The 20,832-nt window shown below is 36.0% G+C and overlaps 1 protein-coding gene across 1 annotated transcript in view; it reads right to left on the minus strand.

Annotated features, from left to right (window-relative positions):
- The window catches only part of DNAJC1 (DnaJ heat shock protein family (Hsp40) member C1), a 91,483-nt gene that overhangs the window by 13,673 nt on the left and 56,978 nt on the right, over positions 1-20,832 (minus strand). The window contains exons 8-9 of the mRNA XM_065731387.1: positions 18,413-18,579; positions 924-1,043 (exon numbers count right to left, since the gene is read on the minus strand). Coding sequence (XP_065587459.1) covers positions 924-1,043; positions 18,413-18,579 — 287 coding nt within the window. The remainder of the gene's footprint in view (positions 1-923; positions 1,044-18,412; positions 18,580-20,832) is intronic.

The raw sequence follows: 20,832 nt of genomic DNA on the forward strand, positions 1-20,832 counted from the left end.
TATCTTTTTGTGATTCTATCAACAAGGACGAAAAACAAACAATTATCCACACTGCCCAAAGGGTACAGCAGGTCACTCTACCTAGAGGCTGTGTTTCCCATTATATAAGATAATTCCTGAAATACAATAAATGAAGAATATCTAATCTCAAAACATACATCAACAGCTTTAAACATTATTCTCATTAACCCCTCCAGAGCCTATAAAATAGGGTCAGCTGAGAGGGCTTTCAAAGGGTCCTCAGCAGACACTACATCATGTTCCAGTGATCTATTGCTTGAAAAGGAAAAGTCTTTTACGGCTTGGCCCCCCGAGGGTTTTAAGATCATAACACTTAAAATCCATAAGTACAAGCTTTCTTTGATATGTGGTACAATACTATAAAATATGAATTAACAAGGATATTAATCATTTTACACAGTGTTATTACCAACGCTATAATCCAGAAAAATGGACTGAAATAGTATCACATGTATAACTTGTTTTAAAATTTGCAGAGATACTTCAGTTTAATTAATGGAAACCATCTGTCTAAACACCATTAGCTCATCTATGTTTTGAAGGACTGGCTTAGAACAGAAACGTAATCTTTAGCCATGTCCCACAAATATTCGCTCGCAGTTAAAAGGGTCCCTACAAAACCCAAAGTGGCACCGTTTTTCTGTTATTGGGTTACAGTGGTGTGAGTCTCCCAGCACCAGAATCCCCCATTACAGCTGATCAGTTACAGCTGCTAATTGCAGAGGGAGAAATGGGCTGACATCTGCTTCTTGCATAGTTAGTTAATGGTTCACTTCCAGGTCCTAAAAGGATTGTAGCCTCTCTCAAAAGACAATGTCGGCCCCGTATATGTCTGCCTTCTACACTGCCTGTCTTGTTCTGGTTTGTCACTCTCTCTACAATGCAAATCTGAGTGAACTCACATCTGCCACTGATCGACCCAATTCGTGAGCAATCTTTTCCCATCGACCTGGAGTCCCCCCTGGGAACTTAACCATACTTCTTGTCAGCTGGCTGAGGTCCTCTTCTGTCCATTCAGGTGCCTGTAAAACATTTGTAAAACATTCATTACTGCGGGGATATTGGACATATATCTGTGAGGTAATATACTGGAAAAATTCCTCACATGAATTAATCAAGTCTTGTAAAAAAAAAAAAAAAAAAAACACCACCAAAATGTAATAGTTTGAAATATTTGGGTATGGTCTCCCTGTTCTATGGCAGAAAACAGGTAGGAACAATAGGCCAACAGTGAGCTATTAAAAATCCTTAACACAGGAAAAATATGTTTTGTATGTTACATACACAGATCTGTTTCATTTATATTAGCACATTTATGCAATGTACATAACACCAGAAAACTGCAGTAAAGATATAAAGCAACAAGGCCTTTATTAAAGATTAAACTTATGAACTTAAAGATAGGAAATTTTAGATATTTCTGTAATTTCACACACAAGATTTTTTTCAGCAAAAAGAAAGAAAATATAAAAATAATATTTTAAACATTCACTGAATGAATCAGAAAAGTCGTTCTAGCTTTTGGTCACTGCAGCCATTGCATGTTTTAACATTCTTGTGTGACTCAGGAATGAAATCTGTTGATTCTAATATTCCACTAAGAGCCCTGGCCAGCAATAACACACCAACTCTACCACAAACAGGATGTTTCTGCAATCCAATAACCAAAATACATTGCAACGCAGTACTCTAACAACACCAGACAATCTGTTAGAAATGACTGTCTTCATAATGGCCAAATAAAGTGAACAAAGCCGGGGAGCACACAATTACGGCAGCTTAAGCCATGAAATCCCGCTTGCCTCAGAAGGCACAGTAACCATCCCTGACATTTGCAGCATCCTTGGCGACATCCGCAGAGCCCAACCTTTGTTACCACCAGTAGTTTGCCATTTTATTTATTTTTAAGGAATTCCTTATGACATACCTCTTCTAATCACCATTTCCGATAATGAACAGCACATATCAAGCAGTTTGCATTACAGAGCCATCAGCACAGAACAACAGTCAGAGGTGAGTGACCCCAGGGACCATCTCCACAACTACAGCAAAGCTTCTCCCTGACACTAATCCTGCCTGTCATTCTCCCACTGTGCTCTAACCACACTGACATCCGCCTGCCGCACTGCGAGCTTAACGGGGCCCTTCCTGACTTTTTACTGTCTCCCCCAATCAATGGTTCAAGCGTGCTCTTTTCACCATGTCCAAATGGCAGCTTCACTCATAATCAAAGTGCATTGCTCCTGTTAAAGGGCTTCCCGAAAGGCTCCACCATTTGCATTCATTTGCAAAGCAAACTACTTTTATTCACTTTGTTCTGCTATCAAGAGTGTTCCCTGAAGCAGATAAATTGGCATAAATACAACCTGCCACTTAAAAGACAGTAAATAATAGCCAATAGTAGCAAGGATTTCATCAATCGTCCTGGTTTGGATCCATGTAGCCCTTTATTCAGGGCTGAAAGCCTCAGACATTCATATTCATATATTTTTAATACAAGTGTAATATATATTTGAGTCACTGCAGAGAATTCAGGATGTTTAAATAACGTGTGTATGTGAGAACGATCTCATGCACATTACATGCACAATCATACGACTGCACCATGGCTGAAGGAAGATGGGACAAACACACAGCAGATCCCCACACAGTACAACAACATTATTATTTTTGCTGTATCAAGCAAGTCAGTATTCTTCATATCCTATGCTAAGATATTTCCCTCAGATTTTCAGAAGGCAAGTTTAGGGGACAATGTTCTACTTACAAAGGTTTTTATCACTATTATTTAAATAACAATTATTCTTACGTTCTGGTTAAAATAATTTTGTTCAAAAGGTAGTCAAACTTCATACATCAAAATTAGCCTTAATATGCAGTTAACTGTAAGTTCTTATTTAATTTACATTAAAACCGGGTTTTTTTTGTTTGTTTTTGTTATTTTTTTTAATAGATCCACAGCTATTTTTCCTTACCACATCAAAGCATATCTAACCAATTACACATGGAAATCAAGATGATCTTTTCAGTCATGTACTTGCTGTAGATGCCTTCCAGTAAGATGCATTTTCAGACTTCTTGGTAATCTTTGTGTTTTCTTTGTGCTCAGAACTCTACTAACCACTTGAAAATATCAGAATTAATTTTATCTTCCTAAATAGAGGGTATAACTATAATTATTTTGTAGATCTGAAACAAATTATATAGCTTATTCACAGCACAGGAATTCATTAGCTAAATTAAAACATCAACTGATTAATCTTATTTCAAGCCAACAATTTTAGAATGAAAGATCTAAAACATCTATAAACTTGGGAAATCTTTGAAAAAGCTTTTAGGAAATCCACTCGGAACCACTAAAGCTGTAAAGAGCTTTTGTGAATTTGCAATTCCTCAGCAACAGTTAATTGTGTCTTTAGATGCAACAGTGCCTACTGTGATCCAACCACGACAAGCAGCTACGAGGGTGGTCATGGTGTGAATGTATTCTCCCTGTTCTAATCTGTAGCCAACTGTAACTGCCAGAGTCAAATCAATGCATAAACATACCACTCCGTCACCTAGAACCATGTGTGTCCAATATAACTGAAATGCTGGGCCAAAATTCATCTTTACAGTAAAGCAGTGCAAGGCACCACATGGTGAGGGGACAGCTGTTGTTACTACATAAGCATTCAGATTTTGCATCAAAAAAGCCATGCTCTGGGACTACCCTCCCGTACCGAATACAAAATTAAAAGTACAGAGTTGTGCTCTACAGTCTTGAAAATGAAAATAAACTGCAAGTGTAAACATAAAAATTCATAGCGTTCTCTTAAATACAAATCCCTTAACATGGTTCATCACACTCAACTGGCAATATTGGAGTATTAGTTCACTCAAACTGCAATGGGCCACATATGGCAAAGAAAGAGGAATGCTGTTTACTGTTTATCATTACTCTTTTGCACGCATCCTCACTTCCATCTCTTTTAGCAAAACAGAATTTACACTATTAGGATATATCTTTGAATTCAAGAAGTTCTATTTTCAGTGACATGAAAGTAAATTTTTAGACAAAGTATTTATCAAGAAAACAGCAGAATGTCTTTATACCTGTTAACATCAGTAGAAATACAAATCATTTTACTGGTACAACTGGGAAGCGGTCAGTTTTTGAGAGCTTATAAAGTATAGAAGATATTTATACTGACTTGACAGTAAATCGTAATGTGCTTTTTTAGATTGAATTTATCTTTAGGCACTTTCTTCCTGTTATCAGTACACTGCACATTCTACATTAAAATCAAAGTTATGCAGAAGTTTCGATAATATTTTAAGTCTGGTCAGAATTTTGTGTGTCACCTGATTTTGGTAATTTACGGACTTAAGCAAGTGAAGGCAATTACCTTGCAAATAATTTGTAGAAATATCTGTGGTACAAGGGTCCTAGTAAACTTCCAAATGGTTCTGTAATTGCAAATAAATTTAAATTACGAGTAGGTGGTGTTTCTACCCAGTAACCACAAGAATAGAATGAAAAACACTTCTAATTTAATTTCTTACCTATAACAGTCTCATTTCTCTTACATTTTTCTTCCATACCCTTAAAATTTTGTGTTTTTCACTGTAAGAAGTCAGAAGTCATTCTTGCTTTTATCAAGTCTCATACATATCTGGCTTTGTTATCCAACTTTTTGCTGAACACTAAAGATCTGCTAGGATTCTAAAGACCTGTTCTGAAACTCAAAGTATCTGCTAAATCTATCAGTGATCTCAATTAATATCCAAACCTTCAAAACTTTCACATAACCCTTTGGTCTTTCAAAGCTCTTAGTGAAATCCAACTTCCAGCAGAACAATTTTTATTAAGTGAAACAACAAAAAACAAAGGCAGCGGTCAAGCTAGGCCAATGACTCAATTAGTGCTCAGAGAGTACAGCTGGAAAAAACTTTACATAGACTTTGTGATAACTCTGTTTACTGTTCATCCTTTCCAGTCCTACTCTAAAAAAAACAAAAACAGGGTCATATGCCGATACCAACATTAAGAGGAAACTAAGCAATTATTTTACCCATACTTTATCTAACATTTCCCCAGCATCCAATTATTTTCATTTCAAGATTTTTTTTTATCTTATGTACTTAGTAACTTAATGAATCTCTTTTTCAATGGTTTGTCCAGTCTCCCCTGAACTATGTAAACTTTCTATATTTGCAGTATCTCCTTCATGAGAAGCAGCAGATATCTACCCATTATGGAAATAACTGCATTACTGTGTCTGTTTGAACAGCTCCTGCTAGCTTTGACAACTCGCTCTTGGTGTTGAGTAAAGAGCCAGCAGCTAGTTGACTTCAATTCTATAGTACCCATTCCCCTCTAAGTTGTTTCTTCCTGGCTCAAGAGCCCAAGCCTACTCAGCTGGTTTTTCATGTAACAGCCATTTCACGCACAACACTGTTCTTCATGCCTTTTTCTAAACCTTCTCAAATTCCAATACAACCTCTTTGAAATGAGATACTAAGCTGCACAGTCAGTCTGTGTGATTAATCATAAATCCATGCAATAAGGAATCTTCTGTTTTATTTTCTATTCCTTTCTTATTTACTTTTGTTGTTGTTGTTGAATTATAGTAAGGTGTTGTTTCCAATGATAAAAAAGCACTGACAATTCTCAGGATCTCTCTTCTCAAGAATAACAGCTAACTCAGCTAACAGCTCATCACCTCATGCATGAAGTTAGGACTATCATTAACTACATTAAGATTTGCATCACCCTAGATTTACCTGCCGGGAAGCTTTTCTGCCTTTTTATCATCCCATTCTACAGTTCTTACTGCCTGTTTTTACCTTTGCTATTCCAAATAATCCTGCTATTGATAGTCTCTAACCCCAGTGTTCACTCTTTGTATTACCATTCATTATACCATAAGAATACACCGTGCAGTTCAGTTTTTGCTAATTTTCCTGAAACATGTATCAGATACACAGGTACATATAAAGGTCCCTGAATTCCACCGACAAATTAGAAAATAATCAGAATAACACATTTGCCATTTTGGTCCTCAGACACATTAATTCAATTATTATCTTCCTTAAATTTTCTTCAGATTTTCAGTTGGATATTTTCTGGTTTCAGCAAAATAAAAAATGTAAACAACATATTACATAGTTATGAAAGAACATAAGGAATACACATTACTTAATTTTATTTTTTTTTAAAGCAACTCTTTGTAAATATGGAGGTACAGTTTATTAGCTTTGGGCGGTGAGGCACTGGCACAGGCTGCCCAGAGAAGCTATGGATGCCCCAACACTGGAGGTGTTCAAAGCTGGGCTGGACGAGGCCCTAAGCAGCCTGAGCTGCTGGGGGCAGCCCTGCCCTTGAAAGGGAGTTGGAACTGGATGGGCTTTAAAGTCTCATCGAGCCTAAGCAATTCTATGATCTTCATTTAGATCATAAGCTTGTCAAGGTAATATCCTAGCCATAACCATTTTTGCTTATACTGTTCCTCACATGATATCTAATGCTCCAGTATTAAAAGCCTTCAAGTATTTAACAATATAAATTATGTAAGTACTGAACAGTTCCCAAAGAAGACGGAGAGCCCAGGAGTAAAAGGACTCATCTGCCTTAATACCAGGTTTTCTGTTGAGAGCAACAGCAAATGTTTCAAGAAAGAGATATTCTTTTCTTCACAGCTGGCTCCAACCTGGGTCAGGTATTTCCTAAAAATTAAGTTGAGTCCATTTCTTCGTTAAAGAGTCAGCGATGAAGTCTTCTGGTCTCCCTATCTCATTTTCACTCTTATTCAACAACATAAATAATACTGCATATGAATATATTATTACTTTTATTGGGTGTTTAACCTCAGCAGGAAACTGTGGGTATTTTACATGATACTGCCAGGTTATTCATAGACATTTAATAAGTCATACCTTAACACTGAAAAATTTGTGTTCTCACAGACAGAAAAGAGGGGAGAAGGATGAGAAATAAATCAAGCTAAGCAGCAGTTACGTGAAACAGCAAGACAATTTTTAAAGTTATTACTGCATTCAGCAAGTTGCAGATACTCCAGAACAGTAGTAATTAGTCATCTGACAGAAAAAGTGCCTTAAAAATGACACACCTGGTGAGCCATTAACTCACAAGATAATTGCTATACTGCTAGATTCATTTTAACCTATCTGGCTTTCACTGGTAGACATTGGCCCTGCATTTCATCCTTCCAAATTGACCAGCCCTTTAACACCATGTACTTTCTCCCATGAAGGCACCTGCTGAAGACAAGAAACAGTAAACCCAACTTGCTAGAGATAGATGCTTTACACCAATACACAGCTTTCAAAAGGCAGCTGCTCTGCAATTTGTTTTCACGGGTGAGGTTCTACCAGGTTCCGATTCTAGATTTAATATGCAAGTGTCTTTAACATACAGCAGTTAACATCACAGAGTACACACAGGTACGTTTTCCAATACCAGTGTTTTCACAGCGCAATCTGAATGTTCCTCCTATACAGTGAATCTTTAAAAACATGAAAAATAATTCAATGACATTTTCATGACTTGAAAATGAAAATTTTCTGTAGTGTTTATACAAAACCCAGCTGATTTGTGTAAGTGGAAGGTTTTTTTCCTTTTTTTTCCCTATTCACCATTATAGCAAACCATGAGGGTAAAAGATTTAAAAGGTTATTTCTTCCTATATTTTCAAAATCAAATCTACTTTCCATCAAGGAAGCCAAAGAAAAAATGTCACAATTAAATGGTTCATAAATATAACACTAAAATTACTCCTTAAGTCAATGTAATTGAACAGAAATTAAAATGTAGTTTTTAATTGCATATTACAACTTAAATGGTAGCACTTAACAGAAAGTGTTAACTCATTTATTTTTTAATTGTTAGCTGCTTCAAGGCAATTGTTTTAATGCAGAAAGAAGTGAGAAGCTCTTCAGTAAATTTGATTGTAGGACACTCAGGCATGCAGATCAAATAAAGTATAGGTTGAATAGGTAATTAGGTTTGGCCTGTGATACATTAATGTGGAGACAAATTCCCAAAGAAAGGTACCAAATGTTTTTAGTTTAATTTTCTCTCTAAACAACACTTTACTCGGGTATTTAAATGCAGTTTTGAAAGAATTTCCATTTGATAGAGAAGATCACACTGGAAGTCTTCCAGAACACACATCTATTAAATGTTCAGGAAAACAATTCTGCAGCTTTCATAAACTTCAATAAATGTGTAAGATTGTAAGTCCACAACAGACTGCTGGTGGCAACTTTCTTAAAATGCATCAAGCGTTTGTAAGACCTTGGCCATACTGTTCAACTTGCTATGTAAGGTGAACCCAAAGCCATGCAGATACATCAAAGTATATGATTAGTCCTTATTACTACAGTGTGTTTTCACTTGCAAGGTTATTATTTGTTTCACAAAATACTAGGCAGACTAAGCAAGTCTCAAACACGTAACAGTCTGATCAATACAAAACTCACTCTTCCTTAATGCACTTCAGTATAACACTGCATGTTATGGGGATTTTGAAACTACTAACATATGACATCAAAAAGCATTCAGTATTTTAAACCATCTTCAATCTCAAAGACTGTTTCACAGAATACAAGATATTACTAAGCTGCTTGTCCTACTGACTGATCCACAGTGCTGCCCGCTTCTCTCCTTTGTTCAGCTTTTTTGTCTTCCTTCCGAGTGTGCTTTATGATAAAAAAAGATTTTATCCCAATGATTTCTGGATTTTTGTATTTATTTATTTTTTTACCTTAGTCTGCATCTATCAATGTGATTCTCCTACCTTCATTCACTTTAAATGGCTTATCCAGAAATAGTGGTTGCTATGCTGACCCTTGCCTGTCTTCATAATTCTGAATTGTTTCTATCAGAATTACCTCAACACCATCTGAATTACATTCTTCCTTGGCATCCAATGCAACTAGATTATTTTTACTAGCACTGCTATATTGCTCTGACTATCATCAGTTCTTTCCTAGAACAGCCTAGATTTTCTGATCTCTTATTTTTTACCTTGAATACAGGAGGTATTCTGGATCCCCAAAAAAACAATACAGGAAAACCCACAACAAATGTAAAGTTACTAACTTACTACCTAGACACTCCGTTGACATTATTTTCTGTTATAATTCAAATTTCCAATGTGAATTACCAGCACCACCTAGAAAATTGTAAAATTTGAAGCACTGTGTTTTCTTCGTTCATGTATGATTTTAACAAATGAACCCAGGCCCACTTTCTCTCATGAGTAAGACGACAGCACCTCTGTAGGAATGCTGGATGGTCAGAATGCTGACATTTCTTAACTAGGTCCATGTATGAAAAAATTTGATGCTAAACAACACAACAAAATCTGCTGTTTTCATAAGTAAGTGCACTTTGTAGGAGACCAAGGGTTGAAGCAAAACACAGGTTTTCCTTTCACAGAACAGCACTCAACTGAAAATGATGCATGAACCTCCCCTCCTTGACAACGTACATCTCAAGCACAGGCACCATATTTTTTATTGAAAACATTGGTAAGGGCCAATAGCCAACATGATAAACAAACCTCAATCACAATGTACAATTTCTCACAATCAGTAAGAGTGCTCTCCTTTTTTGCAGGTTTGGGCAAGTAATATATTACCCTGCAACATTTTATAAAGAATTGTTCAGGCCAAATAATTTGCATCCCAATTCAAAGAGCACTTCACTCCAAATATGGACACAATTCCTATTCATTTAAATAGAATACAATTGCACACTTAACTGTGCTCAACAGAGGGTTTGAAGACTAAAGGTGATATATTCAAGACTGCATCCTGCCTGTCAAAAGCCATACAGAAAATGGCTAATAACCAGATTGAGATTCTCTGAAAATCTCTAAGTGGCAGAAAGCTTATGACAATAGCATTAAGTCATTCCTCAGCAAAGCAGGATTACACATTTATCTTTACTGGATAAACAAAAGCCAAACAACTCACATCACCTGGTACATTTAGTTGCTGGGGTTCACCTTTGATTATAATTTATTCATAGAAATTATCCAGAAATGTGACCATAAGTCTTGCACTTCCCAGGGAGAGAAGGAAAGAAGCAACACTGTGCAACAAAATAAGATGCTGAACCTAATTGGATATTTTTTTAACTGGTTTGTTTGGAAAGGACAATACAGAAATACTGAAAAAATAATATATATTTTAAATTATAAATTGAAACTAGATTTATTTGAAGCTAGCTTCATTCTCCAATTTAAGAACAGCCAAACACATACCAAGAAAAGTAACTACTTCACGAAGGTCCAAACATTTCAAATTTACATCAAAAAGCTGAGAACAGAACCAGTGTATTGCACTACAGAAATTAACGCCATGAACTGCAAATTCTTTCTGATCCCTACATTGTGAATCCTATTAAAAAAAACATTTTAGGGATATATATAGATTTTTATAGATTTATAGCTCCTGCCTTTCATTTTTCTGGTGAAATTTCAAGGATACAGTGTGTCATAGCTGGACTGCTCACCCTGCTATGCTGGAGGGGCAGGAGCAAATGGGACAGGCTCACACTAACTACTTTCACCTCTTCCTCCAGTTCCTACCCTGTAGAGGCACAACTGTAATCTCCTTCTTACTCCTCTACTCTTCCTTTCTATGTTAAAAGACTGGAGCGACTGCTCATACTGGGAGATGACTAGGAGGTAGCACTGACAAGGGAAGTCGGGATTTCCAGCACCTCCTGGACCCAAATGGGCCAAGCTGGAGCAGCCTCAGTGATTGCTTTCTACCTCTTCCCAGGCTGGGCAATAAAGACTAACGTTTACAACAGCTTCTTGCAAATGTATGTAAAATGGATACAAGATTCAAAACAGAAGAGAGACTTCCAACAGCAAGACTTAGATTTTTAGTGGCTAATTGGGAAAGATCAAGTCCCTATCACTCACAAGTTCAAGGTTTCTCTTATGTCCAAGATCAAGTCTTTCTGCAATAGGTGACCATGTCAGTCTCAGAAATGAAACAAGGCTTGGGACATGCAGCAAATTAAGACATCCATCCCAAGTCCTAGAAATTAATGTAACAGAACTGACATTAGCCTTAGAAGTTACACAGCCCTGGTTTGGACACAAGCCGACGTCTACACAGAGGTTATAGTGCTGCCTTGTGCTAAAACAGAGATGAATTGAAAAACCCTGTACATCTGTCTGCACAGATTAACACTTCAAACAATTAACTTGAGCTTTTGGGTGGTTTTCAACTTATTTTCTGGGTGGTTTTCAAGCTCCCAAAACTGAAGACTAAATATAAAAAAAAGCACGTGTAAAACTGTGGTCAGATTGAATTATGGCTGCAAGGCACATAAATCATGTCTGAAAGCTATAACTTGACACCACACAGCAACAGCATGGTGTTGAAATCAGACTGTATTAGTTCATACAGTACAAGCACCTATCCTCTTATATTTGATTAGACAAAAAGATTAAAAACTAAATCAAGATCAGGAAATATCAGGAAAAAATAAATTATGTGGCCTTAATTCAGTACATATACACCACTGATCTTTTTTAATTTTTGTTTAAATAAAAGGTAGTATAACAGCATTTATATATCATATTATTATGTACACTGAAAATCTCCTTATGGGAACATGTATTTGGACTGCTGGTTTCCTTTACAATCTAGATGATTCTGGTAGTTCATGTAAGTATGTAGTTTTTACACGTTTTTCCATTTCACATCAAATAATTTATACTATATTTCTATAATCTCCTTAGTGACTCACAGCATAACTTTCCTGCTTACATATATTACGATATCTAGTTGCAGGCAGCATGAATGTAGTATATTTGAGAGTAAAATATTACTGAATTACATATAATCACACCAACACCTTCTATAAATAAAAGAATAAATGAAGAAATAAGAAGTTTCCTATTCTTTGTTAACCTATCCACACTAAAGTAATAGGTCAAAGAAAAAAGACAGAAAATGAAATGCATAAATTCCACATTCTTACATTAGCAGTGGTTCAGAAAGTGTTCAGAAATGTATATGAAATAATACTATTAATTATTATGAAATAATATCCCAACTCTCCAACTCTTCTGAAAGCCACTTCTGGCATTTATGCCAGCCATAACAACTTCGTTTTCTCTGAAAATATCAGTAGCATAATTCCTATTCTTTGTTTTGTATTCGCAAATGCAGTTTGTTCTTTAATCTCTATCTATCATAGCACTAAAGACACCAATTTGAGATGTCACTCAAGGATTCTGTCATAATCATCTGCAACTTCATCCTTCCATAAGAAATGCTGAGAAAACTAAAGACAATGCATGTTTAATACTGCAGTTGAAATGTAGGTCCTCATAGCCAAGAAAAATGCAAATTAAAAATAATATTTTGGTATTCAAGTACAAAGTAAAGTCCATAGCGGCATAAATATTTAAGGTACAAGCCTAAAAGAAACCTTATTTTTTGTATTCAGGGAAAGAGGATTCAAAAAGCAGAAAATTGCACTTCTTCCTCAACAAAATTAAACAAATACTATTTGGCCAGAAATCTGTAAAATGCACTGATTCTGCAAGAAACTGCTCTGTTTCAACAGTCACAGAAGTAAACAAAAAAGGCAAGTCATAAAATCAACAAGCCATTGGCTGTTGAGTATGGTGTTTGACGATACTGAAGTTTTTCAAGTATTCTTTTGTCCATTACTACGTGGCTTGTAATGAGGAATAGGAAAAGGAAGAGAATCAATATCATGTGTGCACTGGATGGATAAAATATCCAGTTCTTGAATAACTGAGGCAACCATCTAATGCATTAATAAAGTCCTATCACCTACTTTGCAAACACAGTAACAGAAGAGTGTCTTCTCCTCACCATCTCAGCTGTTACCATGAATGCCTTACTAGTATCTTTCTGCTCCATGGAAGAAAGATGTATATATGTAGTTCTGCACTTGTTCACTGAGCTCAGGCAAGAGCCTGAGTATGTTATAGAAGTAGGCACCAATACTACTTTCAGAAGTATGTATATGTCATCAATTTCATTAACTCTGAAGTAAATATGAAAATTGTAGGAGTTACCTATAGGACAGGCACTGTAGAGTTATTTTGAAATGGAAAAAACAATATTTTAGTTGGGCTAAGACTGCATCCTCTGCAGTAACACAAAGCATAATAAACTACAGGAAACCTACAGTCTTCTGACTTAACGCTTTCAGTACCGTGCTAATGCAGATTTTTTTTTTCTTAAACGAAGTTATCTTTTCAGTGAAACTACATTGCTTAAGGGTTTGGTAATAGAATACTGAGATTTTCACCTCAGGGTCACTAAATTCGATATGGCCCAGATCAATAGTGACTCAAAGTCATCACCATTTGATGAGAGTTTGGAGTTCAGGTTAAAATGTATTATGAGCTCAGGCTAGCTCCTAGTGAATAGCATCATAACTGACACTAACAGGTATGGTTGCTGGCAGTCTCAATATAGAGGCTTAAATTCAATGGGCATACAGAGTGATTTACTTTCTCAACCTACAGCAATCTCTCTGGGTCAGGGTCGAGGCACACTAGCAGGACAACAGGAGCAACCCTCAGACTGCCATTTGCTCACATTTATCTGTCCCAGGAATAAAAGAGTTAGAACACAAACATGCTTACCACATACTATATGTTTCACTGCATAGAAAAAGAAAACTGAGTATTTCAAAACTAGATGACCTCAGGTAGCACACTAAAGTAGTATAACCTTTCCCCTCAAAGAGCAACTTATTAAAACATCTGGTTTATGCAGCACCTTAATACTGCTAAGATACAAACTACTTGCTTAAGGCATTAACATTTTTTAAAAGCCTGGAAACTGTACTCAGGTAATCCGTCATATGATGTCTGATTAGAACAAGCACCATGTTATTTGCTACTAAAGAAAACGCATACTCAGATTTCAAAGCAGCACAGATGTGGGAAGATTCAAGGCAGAAGAGAGCAGGTGGCAGGCTATCTGGCAATTATGCAATGAGCAAGATTATAAAATAACTAACGTTTAATTGTCAAAACCATACTCTTAAAGCTAACAGAATAACAATCTAGCATTTGTACAGCCTTTTGCCTTAAAAAGTTGTGAAGCAGAAACCTACTTTGTAATGGGAAAGTTTGGTTACTTTATATCATTGTTACACAGCTAGCTTTCAAGTAAAACTCTTCACACCTTATCAGCACCCCATCTATGAAGTACAATGAAAAAATGGTCCAAAAGAAAAAAAAAGCACAAACAGCATTTTAACCAGAAAGTGTCAGAATCAGGTTTAATTGCAAAGTGTGGAAAATGCAGGAGATGCACATTATCTAAAACTCCCATCCCTGTGCACAAAAACAGTTGTTGCTATTCTTACTTTAGTAAAATCAAGCCAGGTGTTCCAGCAATATCAAAAACACCCAAATGCCAAGAAGTGCTGCAGGATTACATGAAAAACAAAAATAATGAGAAACATGTTTTTTTTTTTTTTTTTAATCGATACATCTGGTCCAGCTGGAAGGGATCAGGCACTGTCTTTCTCCACCTTTATTTCCCCTTAACAGAGCAAGTAAATATCAAAAGGTTAAAAGTATTCATCCCTCACTGAGGAACAACTAGGAATCCTATCTTCAGAGATGAATAAAGAGTAGATTCCAGTGGGAGAATATGAGGAATTTGTAAACCAAAAGGAATTATGTTCCTGGACCCACTCAGGACCATGATAAACCTCACATTGATTTCTCAAGGGCCTAGATTTTCCTGCAGCATCAACACATTATTCACACAAACAATGAACTCTCATGAAAACGTGTGTCACAAATCATGTAAAATTTGATCAGAACGAAGATTACGAGAGAAATCCCACGCGGAGAGAAATTACTTAGAAATGATTCATCAAAAGAACGAGTCCAGAAATGACAAACGCATATATTTTTGCATGAATATGTGCAGGAAGGACAGAACAAGTTCAAATGTAACATATCCAGATGCTCTTTTTAATTCCACGCCTACTTACCAGGTTGCCCAGAGGAAAATGAAGGGTTAATTAGCTACAAAGTAATGCGATACTTCACAATATACGGCGGTCAACAAAATAACACAACCTAAAAGGAAACTGAAACTTTTCATTTTCCTCAATTCTTAACAAGCACATACAGAACACTTATTGTATTACATTCTGGGTGACAGATAAAAATCAGAAGCTGAAGTTAAGTAAATTTAGCTACTTATCTGCTCTTAATAACTCGAATGAAGATATAATCTGGAAGTATTAACATTCAATGACCAAACAAAATAACTTTAGGAATAAAACTCTGTCAAAGTACTGAAAGAATCTGTCACTGGCGTGAGAATGAGTTTTTAGCCATTCCTCTCAGCTCTGAGTCATGCAGTTTGCATAAACAGAGTGTATGGGAACTGCTGAATGATGGCCTGAACCACTGCTTGATCACCTGAGGTGAGCACTGAGTCAGCCATGGGAGCACAGGTGAAGGCAATTCACCTGTGTAACCAGAAGGGGTGGAGCCTGGCTGCACCTCTCCCAGACCCCATTTAACAGCTGACCACCACTAGGGAAGGATCTCTTTCCTGTGAGCCCAGGACACAGGTGAGCATTTTCCTTTGTTTTGATTGTCTCTTTCCATCGTGGTAGTCTTTCTAACTATACCATCTGTAAAATATCTCAACTACAATACTATTTGGCATTACTCATTCTGTTAAACACATACAGAGTTACAATGAATTTGTAATTTAACCTTAGCAAAGTACGTGATTTCTCATACAGAAAAAAGGTCTCAGGAGTCTCACTGCTCCATTTCCATGCTCTACAATACAATTCAGTCTGCTTGTACAATTTTCAACAGTATAAGCACAGGAATAGGACAGGCAATCAAAAAAAGGTTTCAAACATAGTAAATGTAACATGCTTCTCCCTCTTCATGTGTTCTTAAATTTGAACCTAAATTTGTTTCAAATAACACTCTCTCTATATATTTGTAAAGGGCAGTAAGTAACATGAAGTGATTACTGTTCTGCCTAAAACATCCTGGAATGGACTGGAAAAACAATGCAATCCAGTTACTGGGCTAAAACACAATCTATCCAACCTTTCCTATTTAGAATATATTATTTGCAAAATTTATTTCTGATCTGTTCTTTCTGTTCATTCATTCTATAATATTTCCTAGATAAGTACCATCAGAGGAATGCCCAGACTACTGTTGAAGATAGAACAATAAAAATCTTAAATTTTCCTTTTATACATCTTCAAGATACCTAAATAGAGAATCTTAGTTTTCCAGGGAGTGTAGATAAACTTTCAAACTGGTCATTTGGCATGATACAGAACTTCCCAAACAAGTCCATAGATTACTGGCAACTCCTCTAATGAGCCAATGAAAACAGAGCAAAGGAGCCCATGGACAATGTAAAGCAAGACCTGGGATACCAACATCAGAGACAGCAACTCCAATATTAATATTTATGGATAGATGACACAGTATATCTGCGCTGTGTAGCAGAAAAAGACATCTTCCCAAAACAGAAAATGCACTGAATGAAAGTCAGAAACAACTCACTTGTGGTACAGCTATTTTCCCAGTGAGATTATTACAGATTACATGACACAAACATCCTTGTATTGATATACGAATGGCTCCTATAGGCCACTACAGCCAGTAAACGTACATTCTCAAATTCTTAGTACATTTCATGGATCTGCTGCTCAGTACCACTATATCAAAAGTTGCACTGCAGTCAAGCACACCTCATCACAGCTTGTTCAAGTCAAATACCTTACACAGACAGTATACTTTGAAATTGCCCAACAATCCCTAAAATGTTAACTCCATTCGTAACAGAATGCAATTCAAAAAATAAGCTCATAAATCAATTTCATCAGCTTTAACAATGAACCTCCACAAATAAACATAGAAAAACAAGTTACTTACCTTCTAATAAGAGTTCTTCAAGACATTTTCATTTCTGTGACTCTTATGTCTGAAAGGATGAACATAAAACTTTTGTTCCCTTAACAGTGTCTCTGACAACACAATTTCTACTTGCTCTGTGTTGAAGGTGCAAAATCACAGATGCAATGGACTCAGTCTCATCCAATAAAAAAATCCAAAGGAAATCCAAGGAAAGACTCCAGCCACAAGGACTTCTTGCATTAAGGTACACAAAGCAACGACTATAAACATAAGCTGTCTGGGAGTTAAGAGCATATCTCAGAATTAAGGATGAGTTCCTGCTTAAGAGAAAGTGGGTGCAACTATGCTCCAGTGTATAAGGATTCAGAGTTTCAATTCCTTACACAGAAGTCAAAAGCTGAGCTTTTTGAAGAATAAATTTGTTATGGAAATATAAAAAACCATAACATAAATATATAAATATATATACAAATAAGACAGAAAAAATTAATAGGCACAAAAACATATAGCAAGAAACTTGTCAACTGAGGACTCTTGAAACATAGGAATACAATACTGGCAGATGATTAAGTTTGATACACAAAATGTAATTTATTTTAGTAAAAAAAAAAAGTCTGGCTAAAAAAGGAGACAGTTTTTCACAGGTCTGAATACAACCAAAGAGTAAGAAAATCTTCAGCACACAGTAAACAGACAACAGCAACTTCTTTTGCTACTTTGACACTGAAGTCAACATGCTGCCCTAACTTCACCCTGAATGCAATCCTTCTCACCTCAGTTGGTCGAATAAGGCAGGATTTCAAGTAATTAGACCAATTTATAACACCTTTTTTCCTGTCACCTGTATAACTAAGATGAAAACTATACATTCTCAAGCCAGTATGTTTAAATAAAATTTACCAGAAGTTAATCACAGGAAGAATCCTGACCAGCATGAATCAAGAAGCAAGAATCTTAGCAATAGGCATATATCATATTATAAGTCAGATCAAATATACAAAATATATCAGGAGTTTCATAATCAAAAAGAAATGCACATGGATATTAAGAACATGTGGGTTTGTATGTGTGTTTTGTTTTTTTCAAAACACAGAAGAATCTATTATGGAAAGCAAAATGTTATTAACCACAATTAAGAGAGAGAAACAAGCCTCATGCAATCTGACAGCACTATGTTCTGCTAATTTTTAGTGAACAAGAATAGTATTTATATTAGAAGCCACAGAGAGCTTTCATATGATTTAATCAGCTACATCTTATTACAACAAGATCTCCAGTATCATTACACAAATTGCATTGAACACTGATATAATCTCTAACCTACAATTAAAATTTCTCTAGACTTCAACTATACACAAATATGGTTGTACTTATCCCATTTTCTTAAGAGGCAAGCAAGTGAAAACATTTAAAATGTATAACTATGTTAAAGATTTTGAACTTGCCTTCTTTTTATGTGTTCTGTTCCTGTTTCCCAACCAGTCATCCATCTGTTCCTCAATCTCTTCAATAGAAGTTCCATGGTCATATGATGGTATGTATGCACTTGATTCCAGAACAGTGTACACAGGGAATTCAGATTTTGGTTTCTTGACTTTAGGCTTCTTCTCCTCTACACAGAAACAGAAAAGAAAATAGAAAAAGTAGTGCTTCAAATACTACAGGGAAGTATGAATTCAAAGCAGGCTTAGCTCCTCAACACCAAATGCTATATTCGGTTTTCATTTTGGAAGGGTCTTCAGTTTCTTTGTAAAAATAGATAACTTAAACTGCATAATCATTTTATTTTTATGAAAAGTAAATAGCAATGTATATACTTAGCACCACGTCTACCTGCAGCTATGACTTAACAGTACCAAACGTAGAGCACCTCAAAAACATAGCTACCTCCTGTAAATGCTACACCATCTGACAATTAAGATTAGTTGAAGCAAAAGTACAGGGAGTGGTTACAAGATTTCCAAAGTCTTGCTAGCCTTAAAACAAAAACAGTGAAGGCAGAGAAGTGAGTTTTAGACAGTTCTGTATTATTTTATGGTTAGCTGTGTAGAGTAAAAGCTGAGCCAGCAGACAGCTTCACTGTTCTCAGTTTCCACTAATTACAAATAGGTCTGTCATCATACCTTTAGGAATATTTAAATGTGGGACCTCATTTCCCAAACTGATCACTCTTTCCTGCTTCTAAGCCTTTCACATATAATTTAATGAGATCCGCAAACCAAGAGACACCAAGGTAGGAGGGAAAACAACCACCTATAATCCAGTAACTGAAAACAGATCCAATATACTACATGATCTCAGAAGAAAGCCTCAAGATTGACTGAAAATTGACAGAAATCTAGGGAGTAAGAGGATCAGAAAGAAAAAGAATCTAGAGCACAAGGAAGCACTCAGAAGCCACGGCTATATCTGAGTTTATTCTTTTTTTTCCTTTTTCTTATTCCTCTCTCCAGTTTTAGCAGTTCTGCACTGCTTCCACCTTTCTGCTCTCTAATTCAAGCCTGTGTGCTCCTCTTCCTTTTCTGCTTTGACAGCCATCCAATCATTTAGTAAAAAATTCAATTCACTAATCTAGTAGGAATTTACCCTTTCACACTCTAAACAAAATGAAAATATCCAAGCCAGTTAAAGATGGTGGGCAAGAAAGAGAACCACACTTTTCAGCAGCAGTGAGCCACAAGATCAACATTTATCTAACTGCCTTTGTAACCATACCCCAATATTAACCCAATCAGCTAAATAAAGTATGCTTTTCATGATTTGTAAAAAAATATTATTTTTTAATTCCTAAAGAGGACAACTGCTCCCTACAGACACTGACACAGAGTTCTTTTTTGTAACACCATATATATGAGAATAGCACTGGGGATATGTTTCATGGACTTGACAAACATGCTCCTAGGAACTGAATACTTAGAAAAACAACGACTGGAGCATGAATAGTCTTGACAATACTGGTGCAAAAATTTTTGCCTATTTCAAAAAGTGTTTTTTTTCTTTTTTAAATAACCAAGTCATATGTATCAATTGTTATCTTTTTTTTTTTTCCAACACCACTACATGCAGTAGCTTCTGAAGTCAGTGCTCAGATTTGCAAGTACAATTAACGACTTCACAAACCATTTACTGCAAATACATCAACAAAAATATTCTAGCAAGTTACCTTAAGTGACAATTTTCATCACTGTATTTCAACTGCAAAATAATTAAATATACCACAAGTAGTCACTTGGAATTACTTGAAAACACTGATATAATTGATTTTTCACATATTTTGCACCTCATAAGTTACTGCTCGCTAATTTTCCCTCCCAAAAGATGCAAATAGCAAAATTTAGAACCCAACCTCTACACAGGTCACCTAGGCTCCTTCTTTATTTGTAGAAGTAATTCTGTAACAGTATTTCCTGAGGGCAATGCATCCCATTTTAAAATCCAGTATCAAAGCCAGTATCCAAACTTTCTTCAGGCAGATCAGTGAGAAAGAGCTACAGCAGATAAGACATCCTTCTGTTTGTTAACTACCAAAGCAAAGAGAAATCTCGCCTAACGAAGATGGCTGTATATTCTCAAACAAACTCTCAGCTAGAATTAAAAAGCCTGTCTCTGCTTTCTCCCATGCAGATACTAAAAGATGAACAAGTTCAGCATATCCTTTATATTCTGCAGTGGCTGCCATACACACTGAATTAAAAAAAATAAAAAGAACTGAAGTCACAGCACCTTTAACACAGGACTCCCCAAAACTCATTGAAAACAGCTTCAACTCAGAATTTTCAAAAGCCAGGTGAATATTTACTATTTAAAAGGCAGATGGAGATGTATTTACAATTTAAAAATAATGGCACATTAGGAGTTTTGGAGG

The sequence above is a fragment of the Cyrtonyx montezumae genome, unplaced genomic scaffold, assembly GCF_038088225.1.
Source record: "Cyrtonyx montezumae isolate F1298 unplaced genomic scaffold, pur_monq_1.0 scaffold_14, whole genome shotgun sequence".
NCBI classification, from domain to species: domain Eukaryota; kingdom Metazoa; phylum Chordata; class Aves; order Galliformes; family Odontophoridae; genus Cyrtonyx; species Cyrtonyx montezumae.